General features: G+C 40.4%; 1 protein-coding gene across 7 annotated transcripts in view; it reads left to right on the forward strand.

The window, feature by feature from the left end:
* The window catches only part of RBFOX1 (RNA binding fox-1 homolog 1), a 1,862,366-nt gene that overhangs the window by 1,748,599 nt on the left and 93,325 nt on the right, over nucleotides 1–20,442 (forward strand). For all 7 annotated transcript variants that reach the window (XM_068565272.1, XM_068565270.1, XM_068565268.1 and 4 more), the window contains 2 exons: nucleotides 113–173; nucleotides 10,115–10,168. In XM_068565272.1, the coding sequence (XP_068421373.1) occupies nucleotides 113–173; nucleotides 10,115–10,168 (115 nt within the window). The remainder of the gene's footprint in view (nucleotides 1–112; nucleotides 174–10,114; nucleotides 10,169–20,442) is intronic.

Raw genomic sequence — 20,442 nt, forward strand, 5'->3', positions numbered from 1 at the left:
TTTGGTGTTTTTTTTTTTTTTAAATAAGTAATCACAGTCATAATGCATGCAACTAATTGAACTGTGGACTGGCCCTGGAATATGTGCTTATTTGAGTTTTCTATGTACATAGGTAAATAATGCCACAGCACGTGTAATGACAAATAAAAAGACTGTCAACCCTTATACAAATGGTAAGTAGAGATTGGCCTTTTACAAGAAATTGTCTCTACCTCAGAATCTATTAAGTAATTTAACTGGGGAATCTGTTTCAACAAGCCATATTTGCCTCAGCATGGCTACTGTGTCCTTGCTGCTGACCTGCTACAGTGAACCACTTGAATCAATAAGATAAATTTCATGACAAAGGCAAATTTAGTTCTCGGGTTAAGAGTGCATGTCCTTCTTTCAGTCTCTCTATAATAACTCCCATGTGAGTGAGATACAGTACTTATTTGGGAATTACTTGGGTAATTTAATTTATTGTTATTAGAGTTAGTTGAAGGAGGATGGAAGTTTTGTTTGTTTCTTTTTTCATCACCACCTCCTCACTGATCACTAATCATCCCCAGAAGTGGGACTGCAGAATTTGGTTCTGGCTTTGAATCTTCTCTGGAGCTATTAGGCTTTTCAAGTGCCTTAGAGAGTCCCTCATGACCAGTTCCATAGTGAGAACTGGTTGCCCACCAGTGGCATTTGGAGGCAGGTGAGGGTGTTGCTGTGTATTGCAGACCCCTTCAGGACAAGGCATTTCTGCCCTTGCTCTAGAAGAAGACATCTCAAGATGCTTCATAATAAGGATTTAATATGTATGAAGAGTTATTTAAAATGTTCACACATTTTGATTCTTTAATCCTCAGAAAAAATGTCTCTTAAGATATATGGGGGGAGGGAGGCTGCTGATATGCTAATCACATACTTAATTGTACCAGAATTAGAAAGAATGTAATGTAGTAAGTTAAAGTTAGAGCTTAGTGGAATATTAGAGTCATTAAAATGTGTAGGATGAAGACTACAAAGGGCCTCATAATGAATGAAAAATTTTAAAATAAGAAAATTATATGTATAGCATGATTTGAATTAAGGTAGGCATTACACCAAAATGTTAATGGCTGAGTTGAATTGTGAGACTGGAAGATATTTTTTGTTTTATAGATTTAAAAAAAATAACAATTTTATTACAGTCTTAAGGAAAAATTTATGGAATTTTCCATTTTTAACATTTTAATTACACATGAAACATGGAAATACAGACATTAAAAAAGGAAAAGAAAGAAAGAGAGAGAGGGAGAGAGAGGAAGGAAGGGAGGAAGGAAGGAAGGAAGGAAGGAAGGAGGGAAGGAAAAAGGGGGGGAAGAAAAGGCTAAAATATATTTTGAATGACACTACTGCCACCTTGGTTTCCCAGCTACCTCCTCAGAAGGTACCACTATTACAGATTATTGTCTATACCTTTATTTTTCACTTTCTTGTATATATATGTAGTCAGTATATATTTATAACATTCACAGTAGTGTGTGCATGCTTTTTATATGAACATGGTGTACATATCATTTCTAATTGGCTTTTATAAGTCATATGGAGTTCTTTCAATGTTAATACATACAGACTACATTCATTCTTTTTAGTGGTTACATAATATTCCATAAAATGAGTATATGGGTTTATTCCCACCTTACATACTGATTGACAATTTTTTTTCCTGTTATAAACAATACTACAAGCATTTGGTAGTTTTGTTTTTGTTTTTCTTCTTACTTGTGCAAATGGCTACCAATTAGGCTAAGCCAGTTTGTTCTTATTTTTAAAAGGGGCAAAATTAAACAGAAATATACCCTCAATATAATAGGAGTCTAAGGAGAAAGACCAGAAGAATTATTTATTCTGCTGACCCATTTTCCCAGCTCCAACAACCCAAGACATAACCTTAAATGGTATAGAAACTTTTTGCAACAGACTTTGAATGCCCAGTGATAAAATGAAGCAAACCGCTGAGTTACATGTCATGAAGACTTTCTACTTGGGTAAAAATGATAGCTCTGCAACTTGCAAGAGCTAGTACACAATGACACCAACGTGACTACTGGGCACTTTCTTTAATTATGAAGTAGCAACTGTGTGTGCGTGTGCGTGTGAGTGTGTGTGTGTGTTTGCACCACGCATGCTTTCATGCATATGCATAGATGTTCATGTCTGCTGCTTATGTGAGAAAATAAAGCAAGGGAAGCCAAATATTATTCCTTAAGCCATATGTAGGCATATTTATTTTAAAGAAAGTGCTATTGATCAATGACATACCCAGGGGCTGAAAACTGGACCTGTGGGCCTTGGAGACACAATTCAAAGCCTATTTATTAATAGCCAACATCTCTGGAACACTGAGTGTATGGCATTACGTTAAGCATTTTAGATGCACTGGGTCCACATGAAGTCCTATAAAGAAGACATAGTTTTCCTGGGGTAAAGCTGTAAAATTTGAGGCTAGAGGAGATGGAGTGATTAGTGAAGCCTTTTTCTTTTATTATGAAATAACAAAATCTTGTGGCCATGCCCATGTGTTATGAGTGCATCGCTTTCCCCTGTCATCTTACAGAACTGCACTCAAGCAACCGGCTACAGGAACAGAAAGATTATTAAAGGTGCAGCCCCAAATTCCCAGTTTGGTATGTTGGCATAAACATCCCACATCCCATTCCAGGGAACCATGCATTCTTAGTTTCCAGAAATAAGTCATATGGGTCTCTAATCTGTGTACCCAAAAGGGGGTACTCAGGGGCTTATCCTGTCACATGGACTGAAGATGGTACCTAAGGGGTAGATGGGCAGTCGCAGTAGAATTGACTTAAAAAAAAAAAGGCAGATCCTAACTACATAAAGATGATTGGCTTCTATAGAGGAGATGGTGGAGAATTTATGCATTCAAGAAAAGTAGTTTTCTAAGCTTTTTCAATCCTTAATTCATGAGTACCATCACTACAAGTAAAATTTCCCATAAAATGCAATCCAACATAACTGAAAAGATATGGGGCCCTCTCAGATCCTTAACAAGCATGACTGTGTTAATAGAGGATATTATCACTACCAAAAAGAAAAAAAAAAAGAAAGAAAGAAAAAAGAAAGTGGTAGCTATGTGAGATGATGGATATGTTAATTAGCTGGATTGTGGCAAAAATTTTACAATATACATCAAATCAACAAATGGTACACCTTCAATCCTTCAATATAGACAAATTTAGTTATCAGTTATACCTCAATAAAGCTGGGGGAAAAAAGAGAAGTGAGGACAAATAAAGTCACATGGAAATGAGAAAATTGATTGGTGAGATTCATTCATTAGCTACCTCATTCATTCTCACAAACCATCAAACTTAGGCTTCAGCAAAATTATGCATTACTAGAGTCATCAAATTTTGAGATCACCTTCACATGGAAAAATATAACTCTCCATGCCAGCATCACATTCATGCACTCCTTCAGTCTTGTCAGTCATCCAACAAAACTTTAAGCAACTGCGAAGTTCCTGATGATGAATAGGACAGGACCCTAACCGCGATAAGACACGAGGTTAGGAGGCTCTGCTATAGAGGACCAAAGTTAATGAAATCGTGGAGGATGTGGATTCCGTTTCCCAGGACATTTGAACTTGGCAATAAGAGAAGACTGTAGAATGACATATAGGGATCTGGAAACCCGCCCCATCAGAAAGCTCCACAAAGAGGGAATTGGGTGGGCTACTTCTGTATTGCTGATTTTTCCTGAGGACACCAACCCACAGAGAAGAGTTAAGCTTTACTGAGCTCATTGGAGAGCAAATGTTTCCTCTGTAAAACGAGTTGAGAATCAGATTCTCAGGAACTTCTTCGATGTTGGAGAAGCATGGGTGTTGGATGTAGCTCTTTTATTTTCTCCGAGATCTTAGGAAGGATGAAAACGAGACAAAAAGACCCAAGACTATATGGAGAGGTAGACTTGGCATCATACCTGCCTTTCACTGGCTATTGAACTGCAGGCAGGCTGTTGAAACCCTCCACATAACAGCTTTCCCAAGTGGGACCTGAGAAATGGGACCTACTATATTGGGTATTTGTGATTATTATGGGAGATAAAATACTCAAAACAGTGGCAGGGGTACAAAGTCCCCTAAAAATTTAATTACACAATAATCTCAATAATAAGTAGCCATCCTGTTCTTTGTTTTTTTTTTTTTCCTGTAGATAGTAAGCTGAGTTTCCTGATAGACATACTAACTTAAGGATCAAACATTCAGATGCTAACAGAAGCTGGCCAGGTCAAATAAATAAGCAAGCAGAGAGGGTCTGAGAAACTTGTGGCCTTTTGGGACTCTCCTTCATTTTCATACTGGGAAAAGCAAAGTATGTCTCTTCTAGAAGAAAAAAACAGCACAGGGTAACAATAAAAGATTGCTGACCTTTGGCCTCCAAGCCCAGCATGTAATAGGGAGTAGACAAACTAGGGGGTTAAGTGGGGTGGTCCCTCGTCACCCCCAGCAAATTGGTCCATGGGGGATTCTTAATCTAAAGTAGCTATTTCTACTCATGTTTGAAGAGAAACAGAAATCCTGTATAGATGAAATTTAAATGTGTGTGACAATAAATGTGTGTTGCAAAAAAAAAAAGTTACTGAGTGAACCAGATGCAATGTGCAACTGACTTTTCATTTTGGGCATTGCCGTCTGCACCATTTCAGATACGAGATCCCTGGCATCCTCAGGTCATGTCTTTAGAAAACCTCAGTATGCAGTTTTGGAAACCCCGGACATTTTTTTTTTAACATCTTTATTGGAGTAAAATTGCTTTTCAATGTTGTGTTAGTTTCTGTATAACAAAGTGAATCAGTTATATGCATAGGTATATCCCCATATCCCCTCCCTCTTGCGTCTCCCTCCTACCCTCCTTATCCCACCCCTCTACGTGGTCGCAAAGCACTGAGCTGATCTCCCTGTGCTATGCAGCTGCTTCCCACTAGCTATCTATTTTACATTTGGTAGTGTATATATGTCAGTGTTACTCTCTCACTTCGTCCCAGTTTACCCTTCCCCCTCCCCGTGTCCTCAAGTCCATTCTCTACGTCTGTGTCTTTATTCCTGTCCTGCCCCTATGTTCATCAGAACCTTGTTTTTTTTAGATTCCATATATATGTGTTAGCATACGGTATTTGTTTTTCTCTTTCTGACTTACTGCACTCTGTATGACAGACTCTAGGTCCATCCACCTCATTACTCAATCTCGTTTCTTTTTATGGCTGAGTAATATTCCATTGTATATATGTGCCACATCTTCTTTATCCATTCATCAGTCTTTGGGCACTTAGGTTGCTGCCATGTCCTGGCTATTGTAAATAGTGCTACAACGAACATTGTGGTACATGACTCTTTTTGAATTATGGAAACCCCGGACATTTAAGGGTGATTTCTTGAATGTGTTTCTTTGATACCCAACTCCGCAAAGCCCTAGAGAAGGCACGTGCAGAGTTTTTTGTGTGCACATTCAGACCTGTCTTTTAACACCCAATACAGCCGTAGTTAACACTGGGGACCTCGGCCAGTGTTTGTACAGAAGGCTGGCAGATGACCTTTGAGAAGCTAAATTTTAGGAGCGGAGCGCTGATTTGGACGCAGCCCCTTGGGGCCGGGCCGCAGAGGGGTCTCTCTGAACAGCTCCTGTGTGTGATATGGAGTGAGACCTCCGCATGTCTGGTCTCTGCTCCATTGCCTTGCTGTATGGGGGCCCTGGGAGCTGGGAGCGGTGGGCTTTGTCAGCTGTTCTCCCTTTGTTGTAAGCTTCATTGTTCAGTTTAATGTCCTTGATCAAAATCTCTGAATTTGCAAGGCCTGGGGACATACACAAACTGCCTGAGAAATTGAAACCGGGATCATTTTGTCCGTCTTCCTGACAATGCAGGCTCCTGTCTCCAGCAAGGTGATCCCAAGGGTCCCTTCCAGGTACTAGAAGGAGTCACAGGGACTAGGAGGCCATTTGCATGTGATTTGCATGCATTTACATAAGCCTGCAAGATCCCTGTTAAGTCTGAGCAGAGGTGATTTTCAAGGGCTGGATTCTTATTGCCTTTCCCTTGAAGACAGGCACCCCTAACAGGGCCCTTTTTTATTAGGTGTATATAGGGAAGCAGGTCATTGACAGTAGGAAGGACGTCCTAGCTAAAAAGGAATGAGTCCATTAAAAAAAAGCTCTTTATTCTTTCAGTTCCTTTAGAGCAAAACTAAGTAAATATATGGAGCACTGACTATTTGCCAAACAGTTTTAGATGTTGGGAATTCACGTCGGACAGCAGTCAGTCCCGCTCACTTTACCATTAATTTTAATGAAGGAGAACGTTTATAAAAACAATTAAGAACAAGCAACGAAAGAAGGAAGATAAATCCAGGCGGTGTTAACCGCTATGCAGAAAACAAAACTGGGAATTGAATCAGGGGACAGCCGTAAGAGTAGGGAAGGAAGAGGCATTAAACAGCCTGCCCTGGGGAGACATTGGAGACCTAAATAATATCAGGTCAACTTTTGAGGAATGAGCAGAGTTCTCCAAGCAGAGCGAGCAGTGGATACAATCTAGAATGGTCTAGATTGGTCTAGAAGGATCTTGAGTTGTTTTGAAAAGATGAAGAAGGCCAGTGTCTGTCACCACAGTTTGGAGAAAAGGGAACACTGGTATAAAACAAATGGACTGGGGTTAGATTGTGTGGTCTTGTAGGTCAAGGTAAAGAATTTGTGTTCTAGGGCTTCCCTGGTGGCGCAGTGGTTGAGAATCCACCTGCCAAGGCAGGGGACACGGGTTCAATCCCTGGTCCGGGAAGATCCCACGTGCCATGGAGCAACTAAGCCTGCGAGCCACAACTACTGAGCCCGCATGCTGCAACTACTGAAGCCTGCATGCCTAGAGCCCATGCTCCGCAACAGGAGAGGCCACCACAATGAGAAGCCCGCGCACCTCAACGAAGAGTAGCCACTGCTCGCCGCAACTAGAGAGAGCCCACGCGTAGCAACCAAGACCCAACACAGCCAAAAATAAATAAATTAAATAAATAAATTAAAAAAAAAAAGAATTAGTGTTCTAAGTGCAGCAGGAAGCTATTGAATTCTGAGTAGCAGGATGACATGTCTGATTTACTTTTAAAAATTGGTTTGGCCACTAGGAAAAGAGGAAGGGAAGATGGTGAGAGTTAGGACTTTGTTGCCATGGATTTGTCCAGCTAAGAAATAGAAATGTCTTGGGCTGGGATGGTGGTGGCATTGGTGAGGGAGGGAAGTGGAGAGAGTGGAAACATCTTTTCAAAGTCTAACCAACAAGATTTTCTAATGGATGGTACATGGGATATGAGGGTAAGGGAAGCATCAAGGCGTTATTTATCAAGAATTTTGCTTTGAGGAACCAAGTGGATGGAGATGCCATTTGCTGAAGGGGGGAAGACTTGGTGAGGAATCCGCTTCAGGGGAGGACAGAGATGAGAAGTTGAGTTTTCGTGCCTGTGGTGTGGTTCAGAAAAGCCTTTGTTTTTCCTACAGTGGGAATAGAGCAGCCTTATTTAGGAGAAAAGGCCAGTGATAGGAAGAAGGGAAAACCTGCACTAATGTTCCCATGGCTACCTGAGCAGTCTCATTTCATTTTGCTGCTCACAGATCCCAGCTGACTTATTGTAGAGGAGACCTTATCAATTACCTCTCTCAATTAATACTTACGAATGTGAGATGGCATAGATCTTCTGAGGAGGGAGAGTATCATTTTGTTTCTATTTATGTTTATATTGAATGGAAATTTTCCATGGGGAGACTTGGTAAACTGGTAGATCATTGGTAGATAGTTAGAAAGTGGCATTAAGTAGCATGCCCTAAGAAGACATCAGGTCAGCTTTGTCAAGAGCTGAGAGATTGATTGATTAGTCAAAAGATAGATAGATAATAAAGAAAGAGAGAGAGATGATAGAGATGGATGGATGGATGGATGATAGATACAGATAGATAGAAAGATGATAGATAAATAGATACATAGATACATAGATAGAGTTTTCTTAGCCCAAGGAAATGAGGAAGATAAAGGCAGATGAGAGAAACATGATTTCTAGACAGTCTTAGACACCTCTGAGAAATCTGTTTCTTTGAGAAAAATGAAAGACTGTTGGCCTAACTTACAATCTTTGATAGTTACATCAAAGATAATCAATGGATCCACATTCAGTGAATGGTGTGTCCCAGCCTCGTGTGCAAAAGGAATTATTTAAGGGAGTTAATAAGAATGCATAAAAGAAACAATGGTGTCAAAAAGACCCTGTCTCCACTACCAGTAAAAGGTAGGGGCATAAGCAGGCTGTAAGTTGGAGGACAGAGGGAAGAAGAAGGGTAATAAATTCATAACTTAATTATTCACTTAATATGGCTCCATATAGATTTCTTTCACAAACTCTAGATTTCTGTGAAAAACTAGCAAGAGAAAATGAAATATGTCCAGATAACCCTGAAGCTTTATTTGCAGCCAGTTTGCTCTATTTTCTCTTTGATTCCAAATGACTTAAAATGTGGACATGTCCTCAGAAATTGAGTATTTTCTTTTTTAGGAAGCAGTGAATTTCAGTTGGTCAAATTAAAGTCATTTTCCATATTTATAAAGCACATATTCTGAAATGATTGGGGTAATTTTTATTTTTATACCACTATAGGAATTTCTATAAGATAAGATGTGTTTAATATACGAGAGGAAGGTGACAATATGGAGTTTCAGAAGCCCCTGGGACAATACATCTCAGAATTTCATGTCTCGTTCTCTGGGTCTAAAATTGCAGCCAGGAGTTTCCCATTAATATGCCTCCCGAGTAATCCAAGGATAACCCTTTGGAAAACCCTATCCTAAGATCATCCTGGGTGCGGTAAACCAGCTAGTTTATTCAAATTGGAACGGAAAGTTTCTAGAAACAAAACATTCTTGGAAAGTTCTAGGGAGTTCTTAGGTCCATCCAGGGGCCAATCTATTGCAATATTGTGCCTCTATCTTCCTTAGTGGATCAGTAGATTGTGGTCACCCTTCAGCTGTTCTTACAAGCTCGTCTCTTAGACTAGGCAATAGGATGGCACACCCACACCCTCTCCCTCTGGGAAGAGCTCAGAGGGTACTTGTCACAAATACCTTCTCTCACATCACAACTCTCACCGTTGCCTTTTCTCAGGAGCATTTAGTAGAGGATCTCTGATATTTGACCTTCACCTCAAAGACACGAGGTTTCCCACACCTGTCTTCTGTCTTTTGGCAAGTCTATGATGGATGCTTTTATAAAGACTTACCAGCAGGAGCAGGAAATGATCACCAAACCCTAAAACATGATCATTTTTTGAGGTTGTTCCTGAAATAGTGCCCAGTGGGTGTGTAATGAGGGTAGCTTCTTGATTTGCAAATATTCTTGTTTGCTCTTTTCTTGAGTAAAAGTTTCTAAAGGGCCAGGATTCATTTTACAGAAAACGCACCATGCGGAACATTCGGAAAATTACAGGATTCTGTTAATCCTATATACAGGTTATTTGAAAGTTACCTTAGATATCACACGCTTATTAAGAATTTTTATGGTTCTTGAATTCTTTGAAATGTATTCCACACAATCTCTAGCGGATAAATGTCATTTTCCTTGGGATTTAAAAAGCACTTTGGAATTCTGTAGAGCCTCTGGGTCACAATTAGGAATGACGATTATCAGAATATGTTTCTGCAAAGAATTCTGTTCATGAGATCTTTGCGAACTTAATACAAAGGGATGTGATGGAATATCTAGTAGTGATCCATGAAAGAAGACCAAAAAATTTAAATCATTATAGGGGCTCTAGAAAATATTGATATGGGATGAAATGAATTATCACATCCTTTTCAAAAGGTTCATCTGTAGCTGGTCAATAGTTTCCATGCTATTAACTTGTATTGGCAAAAAATCAAAAAAGGGTATAAATCTATTTTTCCTATGTATAGTTTTCAGGTATTCTTTATGCCTGCCCAAACTATACATCCTCTAAATTTTAAAATTAAAAAAAATACACCAACCCATTTGACTTGTAGTTAATTTGCAATGATAGGAGTTGTTGAATCAAATGTGATGATAACATTTTTGTGTATTTGTTTTAAGGCTGGAAATTGAATCCAGTTGTGGGTGCGGTGTACAGTCCCGAATTCTATGCAGGTAAAGAGTTTTCTCTTTGCATGATGTCTTCTTGGTCTTTTCTAAATGTGCTTTGCCTGCCCATAAAGAATGGGTTTATAAAATAATCTGAACTGATAAATTCCTATCCTAGCAAGTTTTGAATGATTTTTTTTTTTAAGGCAAAACCAAAAGTGTTTAAAAGCTTTTAAAAAATAAAGGGGAATCACATAAGTCACATTGTGGCATAAGCATGGAGCCGCGGCTCCTTGTGACATTTCACACTGATTTTGCCTCAAAAAAAGCATTGAGACTTTGTTCAAGAGATTTGAACAAATGGACAGCTGCTCATGCCTGTTTTCTTTCAATGTGCCTGAACGTGTTTTTCAGCCGTACGTTTCCATTTGGAATTGCATTTTTTATTCCCTTGGCAAAGCAGAGAGTTGGCTTAATTATCCCAATAATGTGCCAGTGTTTTGGAATTGCAAAGAGAAGCATTATTTAGAAAACTAGGAAAGCTAAGTTGTCCTTCTTTTTCCATTAATCAATTTCCCTTAGCAATTCCCTTTCTCTCTGCTTTGCCTTCAAGGGTATATAGCTTTCTCCTCATCCCTTCCCAGCCACCCACCAACTGCCACTCAAATCCACTGTCCCAGAAAACTTGGTCATCAGATTTGGGGAGAGAGTAACCCAGAAGCAACAGCAGCTGAGATTTTTTGCTCAGCATAGCCTGTTACTTCTACCTGTTATTTCCCTGCTCATGAACAAGGCTGCATTGAACACCTGAGAACCTTAGTAGATTTGCCACATTGATGTTAAAAAGAAGTCTTGCTTTGATGTGGCCCTTGCTTTTTAATAAGGAGAAATCAATGACTCGTTGGTTTAGATCCACTCATTTTGTAATCTCTTGATGGTAAGTCACACCCCTTTCTTTGTCTCTTCTGAAATGCCCTACGTCAGTCATTTTCCCAAAACTAAACATTGACCCTAGTGGATGACAAAGGAACATAGGAAACTTAGGCAGCTACTCTAGCACAAAAACCAACTTGATTTTAAAAGATGGTAAACCTTGGAAGTCCCAGTGTGATGGCTGAGTTCTGGATTTTAGGTAGGCAGTATTTGTAGTTGTTCTTCATGTGTGAATTTTATTACAAGCCTGGGTTACGACCAGGGATTCTAATAGTGAAGTAGTTGTGTTGACTCTTATTGGGGAGGTGAGACCTAGCTATAAGGCTTTCCATGGCTACGTGGTGGGATCCACTTCCTGAGGGGACACATAGAGTGAGGAACATGGACGTTACTCTCAGGCAGCCCAGGATGGAATCCTGGTTTCTCTACTTGCCAGCTGTGTGATTCTAGGCGAGTTACTTAACCTCTCTGTGTCTCAGCGTCTTCATCTGTTACATGGGAGATGATAGTAGTCACAAACTCACAGGCATTTATAAGAATTACATGGGTTAATATCTGAAGAGTGTTTGGCGCATAGCAGCACCATATAAATGTCGAGGAAATAGAAATAAATAAGTTAATGTTCCACCTCTCTGCCATAAGGGGAAAGTTAACTGAGAGCTGATTCTGCTGAATTCTGAGTGTACCACTAGTCTAAAAGATTCTCTTTTAATTCATGAGAGGACTAGTCCTTCAGTGCTCAGCTTATCCATTCAGGGGGCACAGATATTGCTGGGATACATCTTTGTCCAAAGCTTCAGAGAAATGAACTCCCCAAAAAGGGCAACGAGGAAGTTGGAAAGCAGCTTCTGTGTATCTGCTGGCAGTGCTGGGTGAAATGGAGTCTCTGGAATAAAGAGGTGGCAGATTCTGCGTGTGTGTGTGTGTGTGTCCGTGTCTGTGCACGTGCCTATGTGCATGTTTTTTCTCCCGCAAAATAATGAGATCAAGAACAAGAAGCAGGAAACCATTCAATGAGGAGATAGGGTATGAATGTTCGAATTGTAACAGAGAGAGGAAAGTACATTTTTCCAGCCCCACGCAATGTAGTTGCTGGTCACCTTTGGCTCAAGCAACCAGGAAAACAACAAATATCTACTTTCCAATGATTTCAAACCTCTGTGCATATCTGTGGGTGTTTTAAGAGGCCATTAAGACATAAGGAACAATTCAGAATGACTTAAACGTACCAGAATAAATGAATCTGCATAACTTTTAGAACATTAGAGCAGCCATTCAAATGAGCCCTGGGCCCAGCCTCAAAAGTTAGATCATTGGACTGTGGGGAAAAAATAAGTTATAATAAGTGTTACTCTTGATTGAGTACTTTTATGGTCAGACACTGTTCTAAGCACTTTACCTAAATTAATGTGTTTGAATCCTCATGGCAGTTTTCCAAATGTGGAAACTAAGGTACAAAGGGTTTGCATCACAGGGCTAAGATTTCACAGCTGGTAAAAAGCCGGCTAAAATCAAGAGCCTGTGTTCTTTGCAACCAGGTTGCTTTGCTTTATATTTTATGAATGTTAAAAGTCATCGTTCTTATTGACTGTGCCCTCTGATAGTAGATTATGCTACTGCTCTCTCCACATCAGTCAAATTAAAGAAGAGAAGTAAGGTAGTAATTTTGGATTATTCCAAATACCACAGTATTCAGACATATTAACTGCTTGTGCCAGGGGAAGCTTTCAGGAGCCCAGACAACCAAATAATTATTTCTATGAGCTGCTTCAGTAAACTTAAATCTAAAAAAAAAGGGGGGGGGGATCGGGGGGCACGGAGAAGTAAACGTTACTTGAGAAATCTGAATATTTGTGCTTGGTGTTGCCAATATCTGGGCTCTCCTTGATAATCAGAGGCTTTCTCTTTTAGCCTGTATGTTTGTCTATGTAGGTAGACAGAGCTCATGATATTCAGAAATGTGGGGAAATGTGGCTGCAGATCCAGCACTCCAGAACAATCAATTCCTTTGAAATACTTGGAGACCCATAAACACGGAGAATCCTGCTAGCTTAAATCTAAAATTTCAGGCACCTGCATCTGTGGAATGCATATATGCAAAATAGAGCTGTAGAATGTATTCATTTCCATAACCAGGTATAATGCCTCATGTTATCCATTTAAATACCCATGACTAAGAATCTAGGGGGCATTTTAAATTTCCCCAACTACAAACATAGTCTGGATTTATCTTGGAATTTTGAATGTGCCCCAGAGCTGAAATGAAGACCTGGTCGTTGATTTGCTGTGGGTATTTCACAGGTCAGTCCTGTATCTGCCTGACACAGAGAGCCAGCCTTATTTTATTAGTCATTTCTATATATAAGACTTCGTGTTAATGACAGAGATCACAATATTCCCATAGTATAATTATTGATTTTCTGAAGCTTATGCAGAATTAACAACCCAGCCTCCAATTGTCTCTCAGAATGGGGCATGAAAAGTGCACATATTTTGTAAATTAAAATCAATATTTTCAATTTCTCCTAAAGGTAATTTTCCTAATTTAGTGGACTTTTCCCCTAACATTTATTTTCCCTTTCATTATAAAATGGCAGGTTATCGATTTTCGTCTGTAACCTCTTGATGCCCGGAGTGCGTTTTTATTGCTCACGCAGGGTGGGGGAGGGGAGAGCAGTTATACCTCTTAATGAGGATCTTTAATTACTAGCTGAACAGTATTAATTTGCTTTGATAAATTATGACATGCACTCTCCCTCACACACATTCCAAGAGAAGCATTTAGAAAGCTGTTATGAAAGGTCTTTCATTGGGGGTGGTTTTTCTGAACTCTCATCAAGTTATACCTGCAAGAACCCTTTTAAATGCGTATCCAATACCAGTTTCCAGAAGCAGATATACCTAAATCAGCATATTCCATGAACATACATAAATCTCCTCCAAAGACAAGTGGGTGTTTTCCTATAAAACTAAGCAGCAGCATTGATTATTTTTCCTAAACCTAATCATCTTCAGACTCCTTGAGGCTTATTCTCATGACAAATGATTGATAAGTCAATACAGAAAAATGCCCAGGTGAGTTTCAAAGACTAGCCAGCATCTACGGGCGTTCCATGTTAGAGTCAAAATAAAACTGAAGGCACTAAGTAGAAGTAAAATGTCTGCAAATATCTGTTCCCAGTAGCATTTCTCAAGTTATTTAGTGTAATTAAAAATAGGGTTTTTAGGAATCCCGCTGAGGAGGCCTCAGCAGGGATTCTTAGAGTTTCCCTGTCATTCTGAGAAGTCCCCTTTGCCATCTAATAAAAAGGTTTTTTAAAAAAAGTGATATTCTTAAGGGATAATCATGATAGCTAGCCAATGAAACTGCTGATTGAAAGCACCTTTAATCTTCATACGTGAGTAAAACAAAATAAAAATAAATAACAGAAGGCTATACACAATTGTCGACATGGTCCTGACAAATGGCAAATTCATCCGTTTCTCAGTTGCTGGTAAGATGGCTGCAAAGCTCACGCACACTGTATATCATATCTGCCAACTCATTTCTGTGATTAAATATTCCATCAGTGGGGCTATAAGGCAGCAAAGCTTAACAAGATTCATAAGATGCACCACTCGAACGCACATAACTCACTTCCGTGGATGGGGAGCACTCCGCCTGCAAAGGAAAATTGGAATTGAGTTAAATTACTCCACGAGCTGTGATCAGTAGGGAAAGGAAAAGATCTTCCAATGCAATGCAGATCTAAGATAGAGTTAGGTCCTGATGACTAGAAACACACAATTAAACTCAAAAGGAGAGAGATGCAGAGTCAGTCGACTTGGAAAACTTGAAGATGACAATGAACAATAGTCTTGGTGACACTATTATTATTAGTGGGCTTTTGCGGGGGAGGAAGGGAGGGGGTCCTGAGTGGATCCTCCTTCTGAAAATAAACATTTCTGCTTTGTGGGGAGTGACACAAAATGGCGGGTACTAAAAGAAGGGCATACCTATCTGCAAAGTCACACTTGAAAAGTGGCCAGGTCTTGAAACTAGGTTATCCTGGGGTTATGGGGAGGATCAGATAAAATAGTGAGTGTAAAAGATCTTCAGAGACTGTAAAGTAAGATAAAAATATAAGAGATTAGTGTGATCGCTGAAGTCACCTGGATTGATTGTGTCCACGTCGGGACAAGCCTGGCCATGGATCACATGACTTGATGCCAGGCTAGGTGATGAGAAAGTGGATTGGGATCTCAATATAAAGGTTAAAAATGAAGAGGATGGATGTAGTGCTCTGTGATTGCATAGCTCGAAAGGGCAGGTATATTTGACCTTGGATTACCCGGACAAAGGTATTGGTTTTCTATGGGCTCTTGGCCACTGTGAACCATGATTCATCTAAGAATTGGGTCAGAAGTAGGTAGATGTAGGTCTCCCTCCCCCCACTTCACTTTGTTGAGTCCATTACAGTTCAGAGAATGACCTTTAGCCACACTTTTGGATGGACTTCTTTCCAATTCCTTTCCTGCAATTTGGATACAAGAGCATCTGAAAAAAGTAAACTTTGTCCAGAACCTGGGATAACGTGACAAAAGTTGCTTTTCTTTTTTTGGTCACAGTCCTAGACTTTGGATTGGGCTTGGGGTGATCTGCCAAAAGGCTGGGTACAAAGCACGCCCCGTTGTGGGTGACTGCCTTAGCATCCTGAAAGAGTATAAGGTGGGTTGGTAAGGTACCTGCCACCACCTGGAGCCCCTCCAAGCAGCAAATATTCAGGTGTTCCTCATGGCTCTAAAGTCCCCCATATCCACCCAGAGGACTAGCCTCGCCTGGACTCAGAGCCAGGGCGGTGACGACCTGCTCCTTGTGAACAGTGACCTTTGGCTCGGTGATGTTTTGTGTAATTTACACATCTGCCAGTTTCCAGTGCAGTGCACTTCAGTGAACTGGAACGGAAGGGTCCAGATTTAAATCCCCAAGCAAAGGATTTTCAGCCTGGAAATGTTCCACTTCAAAGAGTTTATCTCGTACATCTGTTTACTTTTGCCTCCCCTTTTGGTTGCAATTCACTTTGCTTCTTCTCTCTCCTCCCTGCGTCTGTCTTAGTGGATTTCATTCCATCCCTGCCCACATTTGGCCTTAATTTTTATCTGCGTCCTTCCCTGTCCTACAGAGGGAATGCAGCTCAGCTTTGATGGAGCCTGTGGGGATCTTCGAATAGGATCAGCACTCGCTTATGTGCTGAAAACTGCATTTCCTAAATAAATGAGTCACCATTCTATTGCATGGAAAGGCTATCAAGGAGAGCTTGCCCCAAAGCAGGGAGTGACAGGATGGTCCTTGTAGGAGAAGCCCCACCACTAGGCTGTGGAGGAAGATGAGGTTTGGGTATTTGGCTCTGGATAAATTTCACAGGGAAAGTTCTAGGTTGCTCTCGTCAATATACTCAGCAACTCAAAACATCAGCCAACTCTGGGCGCTTAATCTGTGCCAGGCACTGTGCTAAACTTTGCATCTCCTCCAATTCTAATAAAAATGTTATAGCATGATCTTCTTTATAGAAATTATGAAACCAAGGCTTTTGTGGAGAGTTTATCTCATTTGCTAAATCACAGAACTAGTTTGTGAAGAATCTGTATATTATATAAAGGTCTTTTTTCCTAACCACAAAGCCCATATTTTTCACCACCTTGCGATGCAGCTTCCTCAGTAGTAGATGAGGGCACACCCTCTATGCCTTGCACTCATTAGGTCATAGAATATAATGATAATTAGTAAGAGTATCTTTGCATTTAATATTATTGGCTGCATGCCCAACCCTCATGATGGGATGTTTACATATGTTTACAGGGATTGCAACTTTGCAGGATGAGTGTCATTTTCTTCCTTTTGCAGATAAAGTAGAAATCCAGTGAAGTGGAGTTGCCCAAGGTTGCTTACTTCAAAGGTTAAAAAGCTGATTCAAACCCCTATCTTTGTATATCATATTACAAAGCCAATTCCTTTCCCTGCAAGTTACCTCCCATATGTTACTAAATGCAAGCTCCTGTGCCTGACACACAGTGAGGCCAAACAATACTGAAACGTCAGAGTTTGGAGCAGAGACAGGTTTATTATATAAAGAACCATGTGAGGAGACAGGTGGCTCTTGCCCCCAAACCCGCAAACTCCTTGAAGGGTTTCAGCAAAGTATTTTTAAAGGCAAGGCGAAGGAGGGGCCAGGTTGGTTGTTGCACACTTCTTGGTGTCGGAATCCTCTGTGCACCTAGCTCAGGTCACGATGTTCCTATAAACCTCCAACAAAACAAATGTTATTCTCTGTTCTGCAACTTTCTTATCTCTATAAGAATGGAAAAGTGTTATACTCTTAAAGGTCAGAGCCTTGAGAATAGCTATCCTGTATATTTCAGGCTATAGGCAACATTCTTAACTCAAAGCAAAAGAATACAAAGGTTAAAGTAAAAGAAATAGATCTAATGTGGAGTCAGACTTGTTCTTCCCTATTACACAGACATGCTTTAGTTAATCCAGTATTTTGGATTGATGGTTCTTAACTGGGAGTGATTTTGCCTCCCAAAGAAATCAGGCAATTTCTGGAGGCAATTTTCACGGTTACATCTGGGGAGAGGGGTGTTCACTACTGGCCTCTAGAGGGTGGGGCTAAGGATGCTGCAAAATATCCTACAGAGCCCCAGACGGCCCCCCACACAAAGAATGATCTGGCCTAAAATTCTGATAGTGCTGAGATTGAAAAACCCGGTCCTAATAGAAGCACATGAGTAAAGATGTGACATATGCACCAAATATCTTAAAAATTCTCATGCCCTGCTGATGGCTACTGTTAGAGATGTCCGAGCAGCTGTAGTTATTGATGGCAATCAAAGAATGAAAGAGAGACATTTGCCCAGATGTTTCCTCTTCTGGGCATTCCTTTGTGATTTTGACTCCAGAGGGAAAAGCATAGTTTGATTTTATGCTGCAGAGCTGGCTTGGTTAGACATACTCACAGGATGCAGAAAGGCTGATATACTCACAATTCCAATTTATTGCAACAAAAGGCTACAGACTGAAGATTGGCAAAGGGAAGGAGCACCTGGGAGGAAGCCCAGAAGAAACCAGGTGGGAGCTCCTGGGTATGCTCTCCCCGGAGAGTCACAGGAAGTGCTTCGTTTTCCCAGCAAAGATGTGTGACAGCGCATGCAAAGTGTCGCCAGTCAGGGAAGCTCACCTGAGCCTTGGCGTCAAGTTTTTTTGGGGGAGTTGGTCATGTAGACCTGGAGCACCCATGACTGACCTCAACTACTCAAACTTTAGCCCAAAGAGCAAAAATAAATACTCACCATAAATCACATTGCTTCCATAAACAATCTTATCAAACTGGTACTGAGGGGCCCAAGGCCACAGGCATCCAAAAACAATCTCATGAGCTAGAATATTCCAAGGGCTCAGAACTCATCTCCCAGGAGCTGACCAGTCCTAAAGACAAGCCTCTGGGGGGAGATGCACAAGGTTTGAGCAGGCCGGGCCCGCTGAGTTAACCCCTTCCTGCCCAACATTAAAAAAAAGAAAATGGAGTTGGCAAGCTCAGAACATATCACAGCAGTGATCATGATGGAAGCGGTGAGGATGAGGATGGTGATATAAGACAAGACGTACTACTGTGTTTGCTGATTCTAGGAGAAAAGATGAAGCTGAATTTAGTTATGAAAGAGGAAGGAATGAGTGGCTTTTTCACTTAGAGCGGGGGTCTGCAAACTTTTTCAGTAAAGGGCCAATTAGTCAATACTTTCAGCTTTATGAGCCATATAGTCTCCGCCACAGCTACTCAGCTCTGCCCTTCTAGTGCAAAAGTAACCATAGATAATACATAAAGGAATAGGCATAGCTGTGTTCCAATAAAACTTTATTTAAAAACACAGACATTTACATTTCATGTAATTTTCATGTGTCATGAAATAGTCATCTTCCTCTCCCCACCAACCAGCTATGTACAACTGTGAAAGCCTTGGCCCCTACTTTGCTGACCCTGGCTGTAGATTCCAGATTTAATAAACACAAAGCTTATGCCCTGGGGAGGTGTTTTGGTTTTGGTTTTGGTTTTTTAGCATTGCATTTTGGTAGCAATTACACGATACTGCATGAACCCATGGTTAGCTGGCTGTCACTCAGTTGTATGATGTCCATCAAGGAAGGGCCAAAGAGAGAGGCTGTGTATGAATTCACACATACCACTGGCTTCCATTAATTCATCCTTTAGCTCAGAGTTATAGCACTGAGGACCTGGGAAGTGCCAGGCACTGTGGTAGGCTCTAGGGTAGCAGCCCTTCCCTCCAGAATTTGGCAGGGCAGTAAATGACGCACACAAATAAACTCATGGTATAATAAATGATGATACCTCCTGGACCACTGGAAAATAACCACTCTCTCTGCATTAAAAGGGGTGCCATAAATTGGGTCTGGAAGGATAAGTTAGAGTTTGCCAGCCAAGAAGGCAGAGAGAAGATCATTGTAGGGGTAAATAAGGAGAAGTTTGGTAGCGACCAAAGGAGTTTCTCAACCTTATCTTCAGAATCCATTGAGAAAAGTTAAAACAGAATTAAAAATAAATACAAGTACTTGATGTTCATCTGAGATGGGAATTTCTAAGGCAAAATCAGTTTTCTCCAAAGACTGAGAAATAGACTGAGATCAGAAAGAACCTTCTAGAGAAAAGTTGCTAAAGACCTGATAATACCATAAAAAGGAATCTGGATTCTGGAATTTATCTGTTGAGTGGTTGACAACCATTGAAAGCTCTGATTAAATAAATGAAATAATAAAAAAAAAATACTAAGAACACAGTGATGAATTAGGGCCCAGACCTACATTCGCAACAAATCGGAGTCTCATCATGAACAATATATGTGGGTTAAGCCCTGTAAGATGTAAGACCACATCGGTGACTGGCCACCAGTCCCAGAGACTGGGTTCTTGACAGACCCCAGGATTACCAACTGGTGCCCAACAACGAAAGCTATTATACAATGTGTCTCCTACTTTTGTCCAAAACTTTTCTGAGGAAAGCAAATTACCAGAGATCTTTTAAATGAGGTGGGTTCATTTTTCTCTTTATGTTTTAACTTGAGTTGCCATTCTATCATAAACCATTTCGTTTTGAAGATTTTTTTGCTCTCCACTTTCAACGTTCTTTTCGAAATTTATGGTTCACGGTTATTAGCCCAGCCAATTAAGTTGTTGTGTAAATAGAGACAAATTGGCCATAGTGTTTAATATACTTTATGTTAATTATATGTAGATACTCATTCTCCAAATATAAAACGAAGCTGTCCCCTTTTCTTTTAAAAAATGTAGTGTTGAAGAACCAACACACAAATCTCAAAATCCTAGTTAGATTAACTTCACTGATGACAGTTAATGC

Source organism: Eschrichtius robustus, chromosome 16 (assembly GCF_028021215.1).
Source record: "Eschrichtius robustus isolate mEscRob2 chromosome 16, mEscRob2.pri, whole genome shotgun sequence".
NCBI lineage: Eukaryota > Metazoa > Chordata > Mammalia > Artiodactyla > Eschrichtiidae > Eschrichtius > Eschrichtius robustus.